General features: G+C 34.6%; 1 protein-coding gene across 2 annotated transcripts in view; it reads right to left on the bottom strand.

The window, feature by feature from the left end:
- TDRD3 (tudor domain containing 3) overlaps window positions 1-22,814 on the bottom strand; it is a 274,471-nt gene that overhangs the window by 154,052 nt on the left and 97,605 nt on the right. For both annotated transcript variants that reach the window (XM_074191787.1, XM_074191786.1), the window contains exons 8-10: window positions 21,736-21,876; window positions 10,467-10,623; window positions 5,277-5,402 (exon numbers count right to left, since the gene is read on the bottom strand). In XM_074191787.1, the coding sequence (XP_074047888.1) occupies window positions 5,277-5,402; window positions 10,467-10,623; window positions 21,736-21,876 (424 nt within the window). The remainder of the gene's footprint in view (window positions 1-5,276; window positions 5,403-10,466; window positions 10,624-21,735; window positions 21,877-22,814) is intronic.

The following is a 22,814-nucleotide window of genomic DNA, read 5'->3' as shown; positions in this document are numbered from 1 at the left end:
ACAAGCATCATCTAAAAGAAAAACAAAACGAAGTTGTCTGGGGATTTACATGTGCACCCCAGGCTTGACTTCCCTGACTCTGTCTGACTGGGAGGGTTTCTGAGCATGACATGAGTTACCAAATCCTTCCCAATAAGCTGCCTTGAATACCAAATTTGCTTCCATTGAGAGAGGAAGAGACCATGTCCAGAGAGGTTAAATAAATATCAGTGTATTGCATATCCATCCTGTGTTAAGGGTTATGTAAACTTTTTAACTGTTCAATGACATGCAAGTATCTTACATCATCACAATATCAAACTGGAACAACAAGAGTCCTAGTAACTGAACTGAGATTTCTGCACAGGAAAAAGAAAGATAGTAGAATTAAAGAAACTAAAAGAGACTAAGAAATAAAACACCAAGTAACCATATGCTATGTGGACTTTATAAACTAGCTGAGAAGCTACCATTGGGGCAGAAGCAAGAATTAAATGAACGAATTGGGAGAGGGAGGAAAGAAGAGAAGGAAAAGGAGAGTAGAAATAAATATGGAATCAAAAATTTAACAAAAAACAGTATTTTAATGTAAAAGTTTTTAATGTAAACTTCTAATGAAATTGAATTGAGGTTATGAAATACAATTATCAGAAAAATTTTGGTTGAGGCAAACTTGGAGAAATAGTATAGGAGTTGGGGTGGCTAGGTGGCGCAGTATGGATAAAGCACCGGCCCTGGAGTCAGAAGTACCTGGGTTCAAATCTGGTCTCAGACACTTAATAATTACCTAGCTGTGTGAGCTGTGTGGCCTTGGGCAAGCCACTTAACCCCATTTGCCTTGGGGAAAAAAAAAAGAAATAGTGTAGGAGTGGGACTCAAAACTTGGGAGAAAGTTAAAAATACATATATGTGTGTTTCTAATATATACATATATTTATATATATATATATATATATATATGTGTGTGTGTGTGTGTATACACACACACACACACACACACACACACACACACACACATTCAATCTTATTTTTAAGTCATTTGGTATACCAAATCAAATAAACCACTATGTACTCTTGAGCAGCTAAGCTTGGTGAAATTGGTAAAAATCCCTTCTGGTACCAAATTTTCTTTGTTGAAAATGCTGTATACAGAGAATATAGGCTTTCTGAACACAACAGTTTATTTCTTTTGGTCATAGAATTGAGTTCTACTTATACAATGAATGCAGACTTCTTAAGACTCGGTCTCCTACCCAAGAGAGAGGGCATGTATATAGAAATAATTATAATGGTCAATTCTGTTCCATAAAAATTCTACTAAGGCCTGTGTGTATACTTATCTGACCTATTTATGATCAACACATTCAAAAGCATCTTGAGATCTGCTTACCTAAGATTGGTAAATTTACAAATCCCTTTGTTTTGTCTACCTCTCTATAAAATCCAATAGAACTTAAAGTATGTACCCCCCACCCTCCAACCCCCAATGCAAGATTGGAAATAAAGCAAAAATTAAAACCCCTGTCTATAATTTTTGTATTTTCCTCTGATGGGTTAGCCTACTACTAAGAATGCTATAATCAATGTAAAGGTTAATATCTCTCTGTTCCTTTATATTTCAAAGAAGACCAGCTTACCAAGATGTCATAAAAATGTAAACAGCAAGGTTTAATAAAAGGATGAAATGAAATGCAGAAACTATATTTAAAACTGAAAGTGCAATAAGTCAGTCACTGCTTAAATGACAAATTCTAGTACTCCACTCTTCTGATTTTCTCAAATATTGAATTTTGATGCTTCCTCCTGTATCTGTACCATTATATCTGAAATCTGTATCCTTGGTAACTGAGTCCACATTCTACAATAACTAAATTGATGTTCTGAGCCTCCCTAAGTGAGAACTAAACAAACACTACTTGTCACTTTGCTAAGGCTTCTAGAGAAGTCCTACCTGGTATTACAGGAAATCCCAGTTTAGGCAAATTCCTCTTTGGCCCCACCCAGTAGCAGAGCTAGTAGCAGAGCTAAGAAACAACATGATGATGATGATGTTTGTGCTTCATTTTCAAAGAAGACCATGACATCAGGGAAGTGATGCACATTAAATTGAGGGGAGAGCTATGCAAAGTCACCAGCCTCACTTTCTCCTCCAGAGCCATCTGAATCAGGATGACTGGAGATGGCCCTGGATGCAAGGTAATCAGGGTTAAGTTAGACTTGCCCAAGATCACAAAGTTAGTAAAAGTAAAGTGTCTGAGGACAGATTCGAATTCCCATTCTCCTGACTACAAAGCCAGTGCTCTACCTGTCCCTAAAGAACATTAAAGTAAAACATAAAAGTAAGAACATTTAAGTAAAAATGTTTTAAAAGAATTTCGTAGGAACCATATAGGGAAAAAAATTCCAATAAAATCTTTGGGAATTTTTTTCAAATTGAGAAGCATATATATTACTATTACGATAAATTTGGTTTGATTTTTTTTAACATTTTGCTAACTTTATTTCAATGTCTTTGATCATAAGTTATTTTTTATTATTGTGAGAATAGGTTCATAGGATTTAACAAATTGTTAGAGGGGTCCATAACACACAAAAAAGTTAAGAACTCCTATACAAGAATGATTTCAACAAGAACAAGATAAAACCTTATTTAAGTGATAGTAAAGGAATATCTCCCCCTTTTCTTATTAAATTCATCCTTTGTATGGGATTGAAGCAATTATTTTTATAATACATTAAAGAAGAAAAGCATCGTGGTAATAACATTCTCAGAATCCTGTAATATTTAATGAAAAAATTTTGTTTGAAGAACATTCAGTCATGAAGATGATCTTGAATTCTCAAATATACATATGTATATATGTATATATAGTCACACATACACATGTCTATATATTATATATATACTATATATATATATATATATAATCACACATATAAGAAGTACTCTATACTAAATATTTACTATATATCAGACACTGTGCTAAGGGATGAGGAGACAAAGAAAAGCAAAACCACTGAACTTGCCTTCAAGGAGTTTATATTTTAAATGAAGGAGACAAGTTAACTACCTATAAAATATATGCAGTGTCAATGGGAGGTCTTGAAGGGAAGGTTTTAGAAGAGAGGGGACAGAGAGGGAGAAGAAACAATTGCCAAGGAATGGCTCCTGTAGAAGGTGAAATTTGAGATAAATCTTGAAAGGTACCAGGAGGAAAAAAAAAAAAAGGAGAGAATTCCAGGCCTGAGAGACTTCCAGTTAATGGGGTTACGAGAGAATCATGTTGGAAAATATCATCCACATCCAAAAAAAAAAGAACCAAAGAACACTATTTTCAATGTTTTAAATTTCTCTTATGCTTTGCTTTACCCCACCATGAGGTTCCCCCCTTTAATTCTGATTCTTCTTAATCAACATGACTAATGTGGAAATATGTTTAACTAGTTAAGTTATACTAGGGGAGAGGGGAGGGAGAAGGGAAGAGAGGGAGGGAGAAAAATGTGAGAGTCAAAACCTTACAAAAAAATGAATGCTAAAAAAATCTTAGGATGTGGTTAGAAAAATAAATAAATTTATTAATAAAGGAGAGCATCATGTGCCAAGAACAACATAGTATTAAACATAAATGTCAAACAGATGAACTTAAGACTTGATCTTGGAGATTATAATAAGCGCCTGAATTTGGGAGGTTCAGTAAGATGGGGAAGCATGGGGTTGTGACATGGATAGATTTGTGCTCTGTGAAAATCACTTTGGCAGCTGAGTGGAAGATGGACTGCAACAGAGAGACCTCAGACTGTTAGAGATGTTATAAAGATAGAAACAAGATTTACAAACAACTTGGATCTATACAGTGAGTTTGAAGGAGTTGAGTGTGACAGTGAGGTTGTGAGTCTGTATGAATACAAGGATGATGAAGACTTTGACAATAAGAAAGTTCAGAAAAGGGGTGTGCTGAGGAAGAGAGAAAGGTCAAGGAGTAGTTAATGAATTTTGCTTTGGGTATAGGCTATTTAAAATCCCCACAGGATAGCCATTTAGAGATGTTCAAAAAGCAATTGGGAATGTGTGACTGCAATAAAGGAGAAGCATAGGCAATCTGAAAATCATCTTATAGAGATGATAACTAAATCCTTCAGAGCTCATTTATTTGGAGGTCCTTTGAAGATGATGAGATTAAACAAAGGATTCAGTTGTCATCTTTATGATTTACATACTACCAATATTCTTCCAAGGCTATGAGGAATATCCATGAGTAGTGGAAAAATCTGGATGAGGAGAAAAGAAAGGAGACAGAGAAGGAACAGTAAGACAGGTAGGAAAAATAGGAGGAAAAGACTGTCATAAAAGCCTAGAAAGAGAACTTCTGGAAAAAAATAAAGACCAATAGAGTGGAAGATGAAAAGTGAAATGAGAAAAGATAAGAAATGAGAACTGATCATTAAAACTGACAACTGAGAATTAACTGATAACTCTAAAGAGAGAATGTCAGTTGAATGATTTAGTCTGAAGTCAGATTGTAGAGAGTTTAGAAATGAATGAAAGGAGAGAAACAGAAGTATCTAAGAAGATGGATTTCTCAAAGAGATATAGGATGATAGGTAATAGTAATGATATAAACAAGTGAAAATTGAGGATGAAGGCCACATAGATGTGTTCACAGACAAGAAGAAAAGGAATCAGCAAAAATAAAGAGATTGAAAATTAGAGACAGGGTGAGGGCAATGGTAGAGGACAATCTACTGGAGAGGATAATAGAGGATGAGAACAAGGAGACATGCAGAGGAGCCACCTCTTCAGGTGAGAAAGGAGATAAAAGGAGATAAATGAGGAAAATGTCTGAGAGATGTGAGATGAGGAAGGAAGAAAAAGCTCAGGGAATGGTCCCAATTTATTTCTGTGAAGTATGGGGCAAAGCATAAAAGCTTTTACCATGTTGGAACAGCACAAAGGATGAAGAGACCCAGTGACAAGGCTATATCTGCTTTCTGGAGGCCAATGTAGCAAAGTACAGAAACAATTATTCACTAGTAGGGTGGCCACACATATCTATGAAAACTGGTGGAATGTGATTTTATATAATCAGGTTTCTTTAAAATATCCATATGGGGGCAGCTAGGTGGCGCAGTGGGTAGAGCATTTGAGTTCAAATTTGACCTTAACACTTATTTAGCCATGGGACCTTGGGCAAGTCACTCAATCCCACTGCCTTACCAAAATAAACAAACAAAAAAAATTTCTTTGAATAATCCCCCAAAAGATATGGTTTTGAAATATTTTATTTTGTTATGCCTACCTTCCATGCTTAAAGACCCCATTTTTGACTCCAAGAAATCAAATAATGTGCTGGGTGCAGATGGCCTGGAATTTCCTAATTCCTCTTCATCTTCACATCTTCCTCGTCCCCTGCCTTTTCCTTTGCCTATAGATTTTAAAAAGATGAATTTTAAATCATGAAAAACATATAAAAGACAAACAAATTGAACTATTATAAGAAAATGTTTCACCTCCACTATTGTCTACAAGCAAGATAACATGTGTAAGAGATTCTTTCTCAGTATGTGAGAAAAGCATTTTTCCCCCCTAGGAATATTTTTCCCACAGATGATACTTAGAAAAAATAATGTTCCTTACATTACAATCATATTTAAGTATTCACATTTCAGCATGCTTTGATTTAAGATTATATTCATATGCAAAAATAATACAAGGGGATTTTCAGGAAACTTCAAAGCTCAATATTTTTACAGACTTGTAAATACATGTCATATGTGCACAATGAGAAGTTTATTTAATTTTTCATTACTGTTTGTTACTATTCGATCTCATCATGTAGCTGGAAAACACTGCAGACAATGTAAGGAAGTGAACAGTTTTCTGGCTTTTTCTTGACCAGGTCTTTACAGGAGGATTTCATTATTTCATTTAGACATCTTTTGATTTTCCAGAATATCTGATATGTTCATATTTAAATATATGTAAAAAGCATATTTTAAAGTCAAAGATAACTGATTTTGAATTAAACACAATATTGGTCATCTGTAGCAATATAGACAGTTAAGAACAGATTGCATTCAAAGAACTTTATTCTTTTTTTTTTGTTTTTGGTTTTTTTTTTTAGATTTTGCAAGGCAATGGGGTTAAGTGGCTTGCCCAAGGCCACATGGCTAGGTAATTATTAAGTGTCTGAGGTCAGATTTGAACCTAGATACTCCTGACTCCAAGGCTGGTGCTCTATCCATTGCGCCACCTAGCCGCCCAACTTTATTCTTTATAAAGGAAAAATAGACGATGAACAGATAAGCAGAATTTTTCTGAGGTCAAACTAAAATTTCCTAATTTTATTCAAACACTTTCCTTTCAGATCTCAAGTGTTCTGGAATATCCATCCATAGTAATTTATAAGTTCCAAACCAGGCCTCCACATCCCTGTCTGTTTATAGTATCATACTGGCCTAAACTCTAGCCATCATCCTCATCTCCCTCTCACCAGGTTTTGACAGGCAAGTTTTTGTTTAATCTTGTATCCACTTAAGCATCATGCTACTTCCATTTCATTCATGTCCCAGTTCCTAGGGTTTTCCATCTCTAGTTTTCTAGTTTCCTTTTTTGGTGTTGTCTTTTGCAATTAGAAGATCAATTTCTTGAAGAGAGGAAACTGTCTTGCTTGGTTATATCTCCAGAGCCTGGCAACATTCCTGGCACTTAGAAAGAGCATAATAAAATCTCTATCTAGTTTATCACTGATGAAAGTTACAATCGTCCCCAGGTTCAAGAAACTTAAGGATATAACAATAAAAAATCATTCGTTATGCAATATTGTATAAAGAGTGCTAGTGTATGCAGTAATCAAAATAATATTTCATCACTTCCTAGTCTGGTGCCTCACAGTGGGGTAGAAAGAAAAGTTCAAAGGTTTTATGCCAGTACAGCAAAAACTAGGGCCACCTGCTCATGCTAGAAAATCAGTGGACTGATGTATAAGAAACAATTTAGATGAATTAAGTTCAGAAAAAAGAAATCAAAATGAGCTCTGTTGTTACTGCATACATCTTTAAATTGCTACTGGAATTTAAGCTGAAACATGAATGACACACAGGATAAGTAAAAGGGAAACAAAAGGCATCTCTAATGACAACATCATTAGGAATCATCAGGAGTTTTTGTGGGATAGTACATAGGACAGTGAAGAGAATTTACTAACTAAAATGAAATAAAAATATAAGTGTGAGAATCATGGTACTAATGACATCAAGGGAAGTTTCAAGAAAGAATGGATTTTTGATGTAAATAAGATTAATATTTGATGTTCCAATGTGACAGTAGCATTTCTACATGAAAATATCCAATTGGAAAAATGTAATCAAGCAAAAAGGACAAAGATATATATATATATATATATATATATATATATGTGTGTGTGTGTGTGTGTATGTGTGTGTGTGTGTGTGTGTGTGTGTGTGTATTATACATATATACATATCTACAAACATGTATATATACACATATGTATATATACACATGTGTGTAGATATATGTATATTACATGTGTGTGTGTGTGTGTGTGTATGGTTGTGGGGGTCATCAATGTAGAGGTGAGAAGAGAGTTTTCTGAAGGAGAAAACCAAGAGAGGAAGAGAAAGAGAACTGAATCCACTGGAAATTCCATAAATTGGGTGAGAGGAAAAGAACACAGAGGAAGATATATAAAAAAGAGCAGTCTCAGGGGGAAAAAAGGCAATTAGCATAGCATAGGATCAAGACAGGCAAGGAAAAAGCAATTTATGGCAGTGCTCAAGTGTCCAAGTGTCAGTTTTTGTAGAGAGAGAGAGAGCAAGAAAAATAAAGACTAAGATGTAGGAATATATATTTGTCTGAGGTTATTAAGAAGCTTTAAAAGATAGATTTTAATAGAATGGAGAAGTGAAAGAATTTACAGGTAGCTAAGAAGAGAATGGCTAGGGAAGAATAAAGACAGGGATTACAGATCAACTTTTTAAAGAAGTATAGCAGTAGAAGGAAAAGAGAAAAGGGAGCTACAACAGGGATGAGTAATTTTTTTTAATAAGAGAAACTTGTGGATGTTGGAGGGTATAAGGAAAGATGTTAAGGAGAAAATATTGAAGACATTAAATGAGAGAAGGAAAAAATGTAAGAACAAGATACTCCCATCAAAGTGATCCATAGTCATATGAAATCAAAGCAATCCATAGTCATATGAAAAATTGTTCCAAATCATTACTAATTAGAGAAATGCAAATTAAAGCATCTCTGAGGTACTTCTCACACCTTTCACGTTGGCCAATATGACCAGAAAGGACAATGATCAAGGTTGGAAAGGATGTGGGAAATCTGGGACACTAATACATTGTTGGTGGAGCTGTGACCTCATCCAACCTTTCTGAAGAGCAATTTGGAATTATGCCCAAAGAACAACAAAAATGTGCATACCCTTTGATCCAGCAATACCACTACTGCATCTATACACTGAAGAGATCATGAAAAAGGGTAAAAATATCACTTGTACAAAAATATTCACAGTAGCTCTGTTTGTGGTGGCAAAGAATTAGAAATTGAGTGAATGTACATCAATTGGGGAATGGCTTAATAAACTGTGGTTTATGCATGTGATGGAACACTATTGTTCTATCAGAAACCAGAGGGATAGAAATTCAGAGAAGTCTGGAAAGACTTGTATGAATTGATGCTGAGTAAGATGGGGAGAATCAGAAGAATATTGCACATATGAACAACACCATGGGGGTGATGATCAACCTTAATGGACTTGCTCATGCCAGCAGTGCAACAATCAGGACAATTTTAGGGTATCTGTGATGGATAATATCATCTGTATCCAGAGAAACAATTGTGGAGCTTGAACAAAGACCAAAGACTATTACCTTCAATTAAAAAAAAAAGTTATCTTAAGTTTTATGTAATTTTGCTATCTCCTATATTTTATTTTTTTCTTAAGGATATGATTTTTCTTTCAACACATTCAAATTTGATCAATATATAGTATGGAAAACAATGTAAAGAATATCAGATTGATTTCTGTGAGGGGAGTGGGGGAAGGGAAGCAAGGTAGGAAGCAATTGTAAAATTCAAAACATTACCAAAAAAATGATGGTAGAAACTTCTATTGTATATATTGTATATTGGAAAACAAATAAAATATTTATATTATAATTAAAAATAATTTTTAAAAAGATATTCCAGGAGATGAGAAGTGATAGTACATTATTATTTTTTTTTCAAAACTAGGAACTTGGCCTATTTGGTTCTAATATATAACACTAAGGCTGTGGAAAAATTTGTTGGGATCTAGTAGATTAAGAAAATGCCTCAATACAAGAAAAATATGTGAAATAAAGATAAGTCAATAGTGACCGTTCTCAGTCCTACTCATAGAAATGAATAAAGAATGAATAATCAAATAGTGCATTATAGTATAAACTTTTAATGAGTAACTGCCAAGTAAAAAAAAAAAGATGAAAAAGGGAGCATATAATTAGCATCCTGTGTTAAGAGAGGAAGACAGTACAGGGGAAAGAATACTGGCTTTAGAGTCAAACACCCAGGATTCAATTCTCAACTTACCTAGTGACAATGGGTAGTCACTTAACTTCTTGGTCTGTTGTTCACTAGTAAATCAAGGCAGGTTGGAGTACCTAGCCTCTAAGGTCCATTCCAACTCCAAATCTATTATCCTATAATCATGACTTCTACCTCATCTTTTTTCCCTAGACAGGTTGAAGATAAGAGTTCCAGAACAAACTAGATCATCTATTGTTGGGTTATGGGACTTTTTTCCCTTTACTTACCTTGCTATTTCCCAATATATCTCTCTCCTTTTATTTCTTTCGTATAATGGACATAATACGTATCTGCCAGTCAGAGCTGGAAGAGATCCTGAAGAGCACCAAGCCAATCTCATCATTTTACAAATGAACCCAAAAGGCGAAGGCACAGAACCAATGCTTCTGAAACCCAAATTTCAAATCCAACATTCCTGCCAATAAGTTATATGACCTCCTCAAAGAATGGAAGTCTGGAGTCAAGAAGGTCTCTTCTATTGAGTTACCACTTAGTATCACAGTAGTTGGTAATGCTGATGTTAAGCCATTAGGTAGAATTGGTCAAAGAAGCATCAGCCCCATACACTACTAATCCAAGGAAGTTCTCTTACAGGTTCTATGAATCTGAATTAAATATATCAATAGGAGGATTACAAGAAAGATACGTTCCCCAGTACAGCAGAAGAGATCAAGGAATTTATTTGAGGTCATTAAAAAGCTTTTAAGGAAAAGATTTAGGAGCGGCTAGGTGGCGCAGTGGATAGAGCACCGACCCTGGAGTCAGGAGTACCTGAGTTCAAATCCGACCTCAGCTGTGTGGCCTTGGCCAAGCCACTTAAGAAAAAGAAAACTACTAAAAAAAAAAGAAGAAGAAAGATTTCCATAGAATTACTTAATAAAAATAATACCTCTCATTGGTGGACCCAAAACAGGTTTCTGCTTATTGCTGTTGAGAAGGACATTTAATGCTGCTTCTAAGTTATTGCCATTATCCATAAGAGCCTGCCTGGATGCTTCTTTACTGAAGCCCATTTCTGTTATGTGCTTCAGAGCCTTTTCATCAACCTAGAATGAAAAAATAGTAGTAAATAAAAATTAATTCCATAAAAAAGCATAGCATGACTAACACTGAGATTTCAGGTTGAAAAACATTCACAGAAAGTAATTTATAAAATGGTTATTAAAGATTCATTGGTGGGGCAGCTAGGTGGCATAGTGGATAAAGCACCGGTCCTGGAGTCAGGAGTACCTGGGTTCAAATCCGGTCTCAGACACTTAATAATTACCTAGCCGTGTGGCCTTGGGCAAGCCACTTAACCCTGTTTGCCTTGCAAAAACCTAAAAAAAAATAAATAAAAAGTTTCAATGGTGATGTTTGTTGTCCTTCATCTTCAAGGAGGGCCATGACATCAGGGAGGTGATGTCCTGACAAGCACATAAATTGTATTTGAGTGAGAGGGGGCTGTGCTACATTTACCAGCCTTACTTTCTCTTCCAGAGTCATCTGGGTTCAGTGGCCAGATATGAATCAGGATGACAGGAGATGGTCCTGGATGTGAGTCAATCTGGGTAAGAAACTTGGCCAAAGTCACATAGCTAGTAAATGTCAAGTATCTGAGGCTGGATTTGAACTCCCGTCCTCCCATCCTCCTGTCTTCAAGACCTATGCTCTATTCACTGTTCCACCTAAACACCCTGAATACTCAATAGTACTCAATAATGCTCTTACTCAAAATTAAGAGCAAAAAAGATGGTGGTTTTGCTTTATCTTTTAAAATATTTGTTTCACAAAAAAAGTAAAATTTTGAAATGTCAGCATGTCTAATTTGAAACTAGTGTGGACATTGAGAAGAACATTACTTAAAGAACAATCTATGTGCTATCATTTATACTTCTTTATCCAGTCTAGAAAGGAAATAATACTATAGATAGTAGCATTCCACCAGAAATCAGAGGTGTATTAATATGGCAATATGGAAATAACTCAATAAATTTATTATTATTCCTTTGGTCTATATTCTTTTGTACTCTTGCAATTAATTCCACCTGAATCTTTGATATTTTTATCAAGACTTTATTATGTTCACATTAAATATTCTTCTACTATTTCTAGACCAAAGGAATAGTAATGCAAAAAGGTTACTTTAGGTATGACTACACAGAAATTTCTCTGTGTATAATCAGTTCAAACCACTATCAATTCATAACATGAAACAGGTGAAAACAGGAAGAATGTAATGGAACATAAATGTAATGGAACTGGAAGTTTTTGAGTGGGAATTATGTGGTTAAAATAGGAATAAGAGAATCAAGACTTAATTTGCTTGATTTAAAAACTCAAGCTAAAGAGTTTCAAGGAATATACCACTTAGAATTTCTTTTGTACCCATGGCAAGTTAAAAATTTCACTCAGATGTCACACATCTAATAACTGACAAAATCACTCATAGATGTTCCAATACCCTTACATCATGAAGCAGGTACAACAAAGACTAATGACCACCAGCTGTCAGGTTTGTTTATCTATTCACTATGCTCTAACAGCCTGAGTTTTTTCTTCTTAGAAAGTACTTAAATTCCAACAATGATAACATAAAGGCAGCCTCCTTTTCTCTCTTTTCCCTTCTATTTGCTGCTTCCTGATCTTCTTACAAAGAAAGATACGCTCCCTAGGCCAAAATTATCTCCATCTTTTTTGTTGATGTTCAGTAGTTTTCCAGTCATGTGTGACTCTTCTTGACCCTATTTCAGGTTTTTTTGGGCTAAGATAACAAAATGTTTTGCTATTTCCTTTTCCAGCTCATTTTGCAGATGAGGAAACTAAGGTAAACGGGATTAAGTGACTTGTCCAGGTTGACATAGCTGATCTGTAAATTATGTGAAACAAAATTTTAAGTCAGGAAGATACGACTTCCTGACTCCAGGCCTGGCCCTCCATCCACTGCAACCATCCACTGCATCACCCCAATGCCCCAATCTTGTATACAACTGCTTCTAATGCTTCTGGTAACAGATGCTCCCAAATGTCTCCAAAACATATCTCCCATTTTCTTCTCCAAAAAAAGCTTGGAGTTCCATAAACACTCTTCTTTTAGGTCTACTGATTGTAGACACTGGGCCAGTAGATTAAGACTGCTTTGTAAGGTTATCCTAATTCACTTATGACTAGAATTCACCAGCCTCTTGAGTTCAATGAGTACTTATTAACGTTAACTGATAACAATTCAAGTAGTCATTTCTCTTAAACAATCCCTTGAAGTACAGAGAGAAAGAGGTACAGAGTAAGGCCTTCAAATGAATACCTGGATCAGTGAAATAAAAGTAGTTAAGAACTATAATATAAATTCACTCTACAATTCATAAATATTACAAAAGTATCTTAGATGTCAAATTTTACACTTAGTAAATGTAAAAACTATAAATATTCCATTCAGTCTAATAAGTAAGACATCAGGGACAACATGTCACCAAAAATACTATGTGAAATACACAAAAAGAAAACTTAGAATTTTAAGGTTAAAAAAATTTTGCACAAGCTATGAAGTTCAAATTATATTTAAAGTGTTGTCATTTGTGATTCTAATATTGTTAGAAGTACTACCAAATAGAATGTAATAGTTTGAAATATATTTAGAAAATATATTGAGAATTTAGAAAATAAGTTTTAAAATATCCTTCACATTTCAAAGCAAGATGACTCCTTTAGTAATTGACTAAATAAGATGATAATTGTAATATAAAATATATTCAAAACTGAATTTATGATCATACCCTCAAAAGATTCACCTCCTCTGACCTGATTTTCTTTTGGAAAGTTATCCATTCTCTATATTTAAAATCTTGGTGTTATGTGTGACTCTCTCCTTCAGAGCTCATATATATTCAGTTCTAAGTCCTATCAATTATAATTCCATAATATAATTCCTAGAGACTACCTTAGCATAGACATTATTCATCTGAACAACTACAAAATAATCCTTATATGCATTCCTACTTCTGCTCTCCTGTCTCTAAAATGTCCTTCACACTTCCATAAGATTAATTTTCCTTATGCACAGATCTAATTGTATCACATCCGATTCAAAATTCTTCAATTTCTCCCTATTGCTCACTGGATAAAGGTCAAACTTTTTGTCTCAAAGGCCCTCCATGATCAGGTAAATACTCTTAACTCAGTAGTTTTATTTTATATTATTCCCTTCAATACAATCTATACTACAGCTAAACTGAACTGCAATCTTTTTGTTGAGGCAATTTAAGTGATTCCCTATTTCCACCTCTCCCACTATGCTTTTTTTGTCTGATAAATTCTTACCTTTCTTAAAACCTAAATCAAATCCCACCTCCTTCAACAAGTCTTCTTTACCTTGTCAGTCATCAGAGACATTTCCTCAAACCAGAGAAGACACTATTTTTTAATTTTATTTTGGGGGGGGGGGGGGCGTTGCAAGGTAATAGAGTGAAGTGACTTGCCCAAGGTCACACAGCAAGGTAATTATTAAGTGTTTGAGGCCGGATTTGAACTCAGATCCTCCTGACTCCAGGGTCAGTGCTCTAGTCAGTGCCCCAGAAGACACTATTTTCATCTGATACATTTATGAATTATTTTGTAATGATATTTTAAGACGCTATCAGTCTCTTGATAGGAGATTTCATATCATATCTAACTTTGTACTTTAGCACATTACTCAACGCTTAATGTTCGTTAGGTTGAAATGAGTTCTTACAGAGACATTTTATAACTTATGCGAACTTTTAAAAAAAAGTCTTAAATTTTTTTTTGAAAGAGGAAAAAGTATTGATTCCTTAAGACACCTAAATTCCAGCTACCAAAAAAACCTGATGGTAGGTGCTTTTTCTATTAATGGCAAAGGATGACAGACTTGTTACTCGAATGGGAAACATTGTAGTTACAGGTAAAGATAACTGAATGTTATAGACATTCAATGTTTGAATTTAAACTATTTCAACCTGTTTTTCTGGTTTACATAGTATGCTCAGAAACCTACATAGGAAGGATTACTTTATCAAAAGAAAAGTATGTTGATGTCTAAGTTCTTAATCATTGTGACACTGAGTATTAGCTACTTTTCCATAAGATCTAAAATTAATATAAAAATTGCAAATAAATTTTTCAAATGAAATCACAATATTTTTATTCAAATAATGTTCCTAAAGAATGTCTTTTAGAAGGGAGATGAATGCAAAAGAACTGAAATCCAAGTTCTCTCAAATTCCCCTCCACACAACTCAAAAATAACACCTCAAATAAATTTCAGAAGCTGCAAAAATAAAGATCTAGTGAAACAGTTTTCCCACCCAAGATAACCTAGAGATGAGCTGGAAAGTGCTGTCTCTCTTCAGAGTGACAGATGGCCCCAAGCACAGAGTATAGGCAGTGTTATGCCTTGGGGGGGGGGGGGGCATACTGGCCACAGAAACAACTTCCAGAGCTCTCATTTCATGGTAGGATCAGATAAATAGTTGGAAGGAGATTTTAAGGGACACTTTCCTGGCTGACACTGTGTCAGGAGCTTGTAGCACTGCCCAAACAGAATTCCAGGTCACCGTCCCAAGATCAAAAGGAGAGATATCTGCAAACAGAGGAACAAGGGCTTGGCTTGTGGTTCTATGAAGAAAAGCCTTATTTGTGGTCATCCACAGAGGATCAGAGACCAGAGAAGGACCAATTTCAAGAGAGAGGCAAGCACTAGCAATTGTGATGAGAGAGAGAGAGAGAGAGAGAGAGAGAGAGAGAGAGAGAGAGAGCGAGCAAGCTTGGTCCACTTCCAGGGTCAAGTGGAATGCTAGTGCTAGTGCTGGTGGTTACAGAGGAACAAGCTTTCTTCTTGGGGAAGAATGAGAGCACAAGCCAGGAGAGAAATGATCACAACTCTCCTTAGATCATACCACTTGGAGGAACTGAAAACATACAGATCCCCTGAGCAATCTCGGAAAATAGCAGCAAGAAAGGCCTGAAACTTGGGACAGTTTCTCCTCTAACCTGAGAGCAAAGCCCAATTGTAAAATAAAGTTAAGTTTCAATAAACAGTCTGGGAAAAATGAACAGCAACAACAACGACGACGAACCTGACCATAAAAAGTTACAATGGAGACAGGGAAGATCAAAACAGAAACCCAGAAGACAATGATCCCTAAACAGTTATAAAATTTTTTTTAAGAAAATGTGAATTGGTCACAGGCTCCAAAAGAATTCCCACAAAAAATTTAAAAAGGAATTTTAAAAATATTTTTTATCCCAAATTACATATTAGGACAATTTTAAGATTGCTTAATGTTTTGAGTTTCAAATACTAACCCTCCTGGTAACTCCCTGAGAAAATAAGCATGTATAATCATGCAAAATACCTCAAAAAAGATTTTAAAAATCTAATAAGAGAAAGAAAAAAACTAGGGAAAGAAATGACAGTGATAAAAGAAAATTACCAAAAAGCTTGGTAAACGAAGCACAAAAAAATTCTCAAGGAAATAAAACCTTAAAAAAAAAAAGAATTGGGGGCAGCTAGGTGGTGCAGTGGATAGAGCACTGGCCCTGGAGTCAGGAGTGCCTGAGTTCAAATCTGGCCTCAAACATTTAATAATTATGTAGCTGTATGGCCTTGGGCAAGCCACTTAACTCCATTGCCTTGCAAAAAAAAAAAAACTAAACCAAAAAAAAAAAAAAGAATTGACCAAATAGGAAAAAAAAAGGAATAAAAATCCACTAAGGAGAAAAATGAATAAGAACTGGCCAAATAAAAAAAGAGGCAGAAAAATACACTGAAGAAAAGAACTCCTTATTATGTTCAAGGGCCAATAAAACTTGATCCAGCAATCTACTACCAGATTTGTATCTCAGGGATACCCTCCAAAAAGGGATAAATTAAAAAAAACACATGTACTAAAATATTCATAGCAGTTCTTTTCATGGTGGCAAAGAATTGGTAATTGAAGTGATGCCCATCAATTGGGGAATGGCTGAACAAATTGTGGTATATGAATGTAACACAACAATACTGTTCTATAAAAAATCATGAGGGATGGAATTTCAAAAAAACCTAGAAGGACTTACATGAACTGATGCTGAGTGAAATGAGCAGAACCAGAAGATCATTATACACACTAACAACAACATGAGGTGATGGTCAACTAGGATGGACTTGTCCATTTCAGCAGCACAATAATCGGACAATTCTAAAAGACTTGTGTTGGAAAAATACCATCCATTTGAAGAGAGGAACTGTGGAGTTTGAATGCAGACCAAAGCTGACTATCTTCAATTCTTAAAAGTTGTCTAATGTATTATGTTGTTCTTTTCTCTCTGATGTTTTTTACTTCTGATTGGATTTGATTCTTCTTTCACAAGATTAATATGAATCTATGTTCATCATAATTACATAAGCAGAGCCTATATTAAACTATTTCCTGACAGAGGAAAAGGGGGAAGGAAGAGAGGGAAGGAAAAAAATGTAAAACACAAAACCTTGGGGAAAATGTTTGGGGAAAACTACTGTTGCATGTTGAAAAAACAAATAAAAAAATTTTTAACAAAAAAAAATAATTCCTTAAGAAATAGGATTGGTCAAGTGGGAAAAAGAGGTAGAAAAACCTCACTGAAGAAAATGATTGCTTAAAAATTAGAATCAGGCAAGCTAATGACACCATGAAACTCCAAGAAATAATAAAAACAAAGACAAAATAATGAAAAAAAAATAGAAGAAACGGGAAATATTTTATTGGAAAAATAACTGACCTGAAAAAACAGAATGAGAAGAGATAATTTAAAAATTATTGGACTACCAGAAAGCCATGATCAAAATCAGGCTAAACATCATACTTCCAGAAATTATCAAGGAGAACTGCCCTGATAATCTAGAGTAGAGGGTAAAACAGAAACTGAAACAATCCACCAATCACCTCCTGAAAGAAATCCTGTAAAGAAAACTCCTAGGTCAAATGGCCAGAATCCCAGGTCAGGGAGAAAATAATAAAACAGTCAAAAAATAATTCAAATACTGTGGAGGCACAGTCAGGAACACACAAGACCTAGGAGCTACTGCATTAAAAGATTAAAGGGCTAGGAATGGATATTGCAGAAGACAAAGGAACTAGGACTACAAAAAAGAATAGCTATCCAGTAAAACTGAGCATAATTCTTCAGGGAGGGAAAATGGACATTAAATGAAACAAAGGACTTTCAAGAATTCCTTATTAAAAAAAAGAGAGACCATAGCTGAATAGAAAATCTGACATTCAAATATAAGAGAAATATAAAAAAGGTAAATATGAAAGAAAAAATAATCAATAAGATTGATGGTTTATATTCCTATATGGGAAAATGATAATCCTAACTCCTAAGGATTTTATTGTTATCATTAAGGCAATTGGAGATAGTATAAATAGGCATGGGGCTTGAAGGTGAGATGGTTAATGATGGCATGAATTGTGTTCAGTGAAATCATTTCAGTGCAATGGTTATGTTCAGTGAAACCATATTACCATCTTCCAGGAGCAGCATACCACGAATATTAAATGGGGATACCATGGTGTCAAGTGCATTGTAATATCCACTGGTGTGTTAACATCATGGAAAGAGCCAAGTGGTTCATTATCTCTGCCCATTCTGCTGATACCCCGTGTTCATAATGGGAGTGAACTATGAGAAATATAATGATTCCCTTAAGATTATCAGGAATGCCTCCTTCATTACCAACTGCCTGGTTCCTTGGGCCAAGTTCATTCATAACAACTCTGGCATTGTGGAAGGATTCATGCTCATATCCCATGACATCCCATGACTCAGAAGGCAGTAGATGGTCCCTGTGATGAGCATGTGTTAGCCAAAGCATCATCCCTGCTTTCACTGGTGCTGCTAAGGTTGTAACCTCAGCTGAATGAGGAGCTTAAAGGAATGGCATTCTGTGCTCCTACTCCCAACCAAATCTGTTGTGGATCTGACCTGCCATCTGGAGAAACCTGCCAAATATGACATCAATAAAGTGATAAAGTAAGCATCAAAAGGACCCTTGAAGGGTTATATAGTATAACTTTAACAGTGGGTACCACTCTTCTAACTTTAATGCTGGCACTGTTATCATCTCAAAGATCATCTTTCCAAGTTCATTTCCTGATAATGAGAATGAGCTTGGTTACAGAAACTATATAGTAGACCTCATGATCTAGGATGGCCTTCAAGAAGCAAAGTGGAAAGACAAAAAAAGGAATTTTATAATTGGGGAACCCACACCCCTATATTATCTCCTTATATTGGAGACCCCAATCATATACTTGCCCCAAAGCATCTCTGGAGTAGGAGGGAGAAACCTAAATTATATACCATCAATACAGCCCATACTAAGTTCAACACAAAAAACAAAAAACAAAAACATTTCTGGGAAAATTAGCAGTTTAGCAGAAACTGGGTATAGACCCAACATTCACATATTGAGATAAGGTCAAAATGGATGCATTATCTAGTCATTGAGGATAGTATCATAAGCAATTTGAGGGAGCATGTAGTAAGTCAGATTAATGAATAATGGAAGAAGAGCATTACAGCAAATAAAATAAATCATTTTAATTATATCAAATTTATAAGATTCTGCAAAAACAAAACCTATGCTGCCAAAATAAGGAAAGCTGAAAACTGGGAAAAAAACATTTACAGTAAGCTTCTCTGTATTTCTTAAATATCAATATTCTTTAATTAATTAAATATTCTTAAACTGAGAAATTAGTCAAATTTATAAGAATACAAGTCATTCCCCAATTGATAAATGATCAAAGATTATAAAGCAGGCAGTTTTTAGAAGAAATTAAAACTATCTATAGTCATATGAAAAAATGCTCTAAATCAGTCTTTATCAGAGTGCTGCAAATTAAAACAACTCTGAGGTACCACTTCATACCTATCAGATTGGATAATCTGACAGAAAAGGAAAATGACTACTGGAGGGGATGTGGAAAAAATAGGGATATTAATGCATTCTTGGTGGTGTTATGAACTGATCTAACCACTGTGGAGGGCAATTTGGAACTCCAAGTTACAGTATACATTGTGATGGAATACTGATGAGCAGGATGTTTTCAGAAAAACTTACAAAGACTAATATGAACTAATACAAAGTGAAACAAGCAGAAGGAGAGCATTTTACATAATAACAATAATATTGTTCAATAATCATCTGTGAACAATTTAGCTATTCCCAACAATATAATAAAACAAAACAATTTCAAACAACTTATGAAAAATGCTATCCAACTTCAAAGAAAGCACTGATGGTGTATGAATACAGATTGAAGTAAACCTATATTACTTTCTTTCTAATTCTTGTTTCTTTTTGGTCTGTGTTTTCTTTTGCAATATGGACAATACAAGATTTATAATCTATATCAAAATGTTTGCCTTCTCAAGGATGGAGGAGAGGAGATGGAGGAAACATGGATTCAAACTTTTTTTTAATTTTTTTTACTTATTTAAGGCAATGGAGTTAAGTGACTTGCCCAAGGTCACACAGCTAGGCAACTGTTAGGCCAACTAGCTGCCCCTGGACTCAAACTTAAAAAAAAAATGCTAAAATTTTTGGTTACATGTAATTGAGGAAAACAACATTATGAAAAAAAAAATGTCTTTGGGAATAACTATAGATCCTCATCTTTCTTGACCTCTCTATAGTCTTGACAATGTCAATAACCCTCTTATCCTTGCTACTCTTTCTTCTCTCCTATTTCTTCTCAAACCAGTTTGATCACTCTTGTTCAGACTCATTTCCTGGATCTTCATCCAAGTTACACTCAGGAAGCAATTCCCCCAAACTCTTTTCTCATTATACTATTTTTCCTGGTAATTACAGTAGCAATAGGAATTCAAATTTTATATCTTTTTATCTAGTCCTAGCCTCTCTCCTCTGATCTCCAATGTCCCAATTCCAAATGACAGTGGGATATAATGAGGTGGTTGGTGCGTATTCTTAAACTGTCCAAAACTGAACTCATCTTTCCCTTAAAATTCTCCCCTCTTCTTAACTCTTGTGCCCTTCCAGTAACTCTGGCTTGCAGTCTACATGTTATTTTCAACTCCCCTATTTAGCACCTCATATCCAATTTATTTCCATGGCCTATAAATTTTATCTTCAAAACATCTCTCATATATGCCCCATTCTCTACTTTTGACCCTGCCACCACGTTCCTTGGGTTCTTACCCAGACAACTACAAGAACCTTCTGGGTGGTCTCCCTATCTCAGATGCTCTCCCTTCCCTTCCTCTCCCCTTCCCTTTCCTCAGTTATTAGAGTGATCTTTCTAAAGTGTGTATCTAGGAGCAGCTAGGTGGCGTAGTGGAAAAAGCACCAGCCCTGGAGTCAGGAGTACCTGGGTTCAAATCCAGTCTCAGACACTTAATAATTACCTAGCTGTGTGGCCTTGGGCAAGCCACTTAACCCCATTTGCCTTGCAAAAAAACAAAAAAACCTAAAGTGTCTATCTGACCATTTTATACTTCTCCTTTCCCCAAATCTTCAGTCAATAAACTCAAGGATCAAATATATAAATTCTCAATTTGGCTTTCAAAACCCTTCACCCTGACCTCTTCCTACCTTATTACCATCTGCATATTCTGTGAACCAGTGTCAGTGGTCTCTTTGTTATTCCTCAGCAAGATATTTTCATTTTCTGTCCCTTAGGAAATTTTACCTCATCTCTTGTCTACTTACTATTTCTTCGGATTTCTTCAAAAGTCGACTAAGTCCCATATTTTGCAAGAATCATTTCTCAGTTCCAATTATGCTGCCATTCTGCCTTAGTACAGGGAACTTTCTTACTCATGTGTTCCCTGTAACTAAGAAATCATTGATATAGTTCCTATCCTATTGTACCTAGAAGTACAAGAACTTAACAAAGACTTTTACAGTTATATTACTGAGACAAAATAATAAAGTTCTCTAAATAAATAAATCTCAAAAAAATTGATTAACTTGCATTGGTGAAATTTTTAGTAATCTTTTGGCATTACAGCAGTATATTCCTAATTATATTCCTAATACTGCCATTAAAAACAATAATTATAGATTATATAAAGAGAAAAAAACATTTAGAAAAATTACATGAAATTATTTTTTAATGCCCTTATTTACCAATCAAGCAAAGACATACAAATTTTTTGTATTTCTTCTGCCTTACCAGCTCTCGATAAACACCTTCATATTTTCCTTCAGGTTTTGTTATCTTTTCTTTCTGGAAAACTTCCCTGTTTCGATTCCCTCCAGTACTCATGCTGAGATTACTTCTAGCATTACCACCACCTCCTCCAAATGTCTTGGTCTTTAGATAAAGGGAGAGGAGAGGAAAAGTAAAAAATTAGATTTAAGTGAATATTTTATGAAAATAGCTCTAAAGGTAAAGTAATTAAGTAATAAAGAATTTAATAAATCTGCAGCAACTAAATTTCTATTGTTCTACTCTACATATACACAGAAGTAAAACATTAATTTCTATTTTTAAAAAGTAATGAACTAGGTAAAATTTCTTTTCATCACTCCAGACTGGACTATTTTTAAAAATGTTATATAATTTTAACTTTTATGTGCTACAATTATTAAAAGAAATGTAAATGCAGAACTATAAAAAAGAAAAATAAAATAGCCCATAAACTCAGCAGGTTAGGTGTTTTAAGAAAAGAATTTCTTAAACATTTTAACATTTACAAATAATGTCAAATTCTAAATTTCTTAATATACATTAATTGATTTTCAATAGTTGAACAAATTCATATAGGTAATACACAAATGTGTTCTTCTGATTTTGTGGTCTTATTTTTTGTAAATTAACCCATACACTTGAATAAACTTTGTTAGAAGGAAGTGAGGAATGAAGAACAGGTTTCTAATCACTGAGATACTAACAAACATACATACATACATACACAAACATCTACACTCACACAAATATCTTTTTTTCAGAACTAAAGATGAAAAACAAAAAATCAAACAATGGAGAAGACTTAAACTCAAGAATTATTCTGTTTACACCTCAAAAACAGACTAGTCCTGGTTATTTTTCAGTAAGGGTTAAGATATTATAATATTCTTACATATCCAAAACTAACATATTTTATTGGTAATAATATTTAGCATTTAAACCACATTTTTAAGATTAGCAGTTTACATATCTTAACTCATTTGATCCTCACAATAACCCTGTGAGGGAGGTTCTATTATTATCCCCATTTTAAAGATATTATTTGCTTATAATTTCCACTT

Source organism: Macrotis lagotis, chromosome 6, assembly GCF_037893015.1.
Source record: "Macrotis lagotis isolate mMagLag1 chromosome 6, bilby.v1.9.chrom.fasta, whole genome shotgun sequence".
Lineage (NCBI taxonomy): Eukaryota > Metazoa > Chordata > Mammalia > Peramelemorphia > Peramelidae > Macrotis > Macrotis lagotis.
This window is presented reverse-complemented; position numbering and strand designations above follow the sequence as displayed.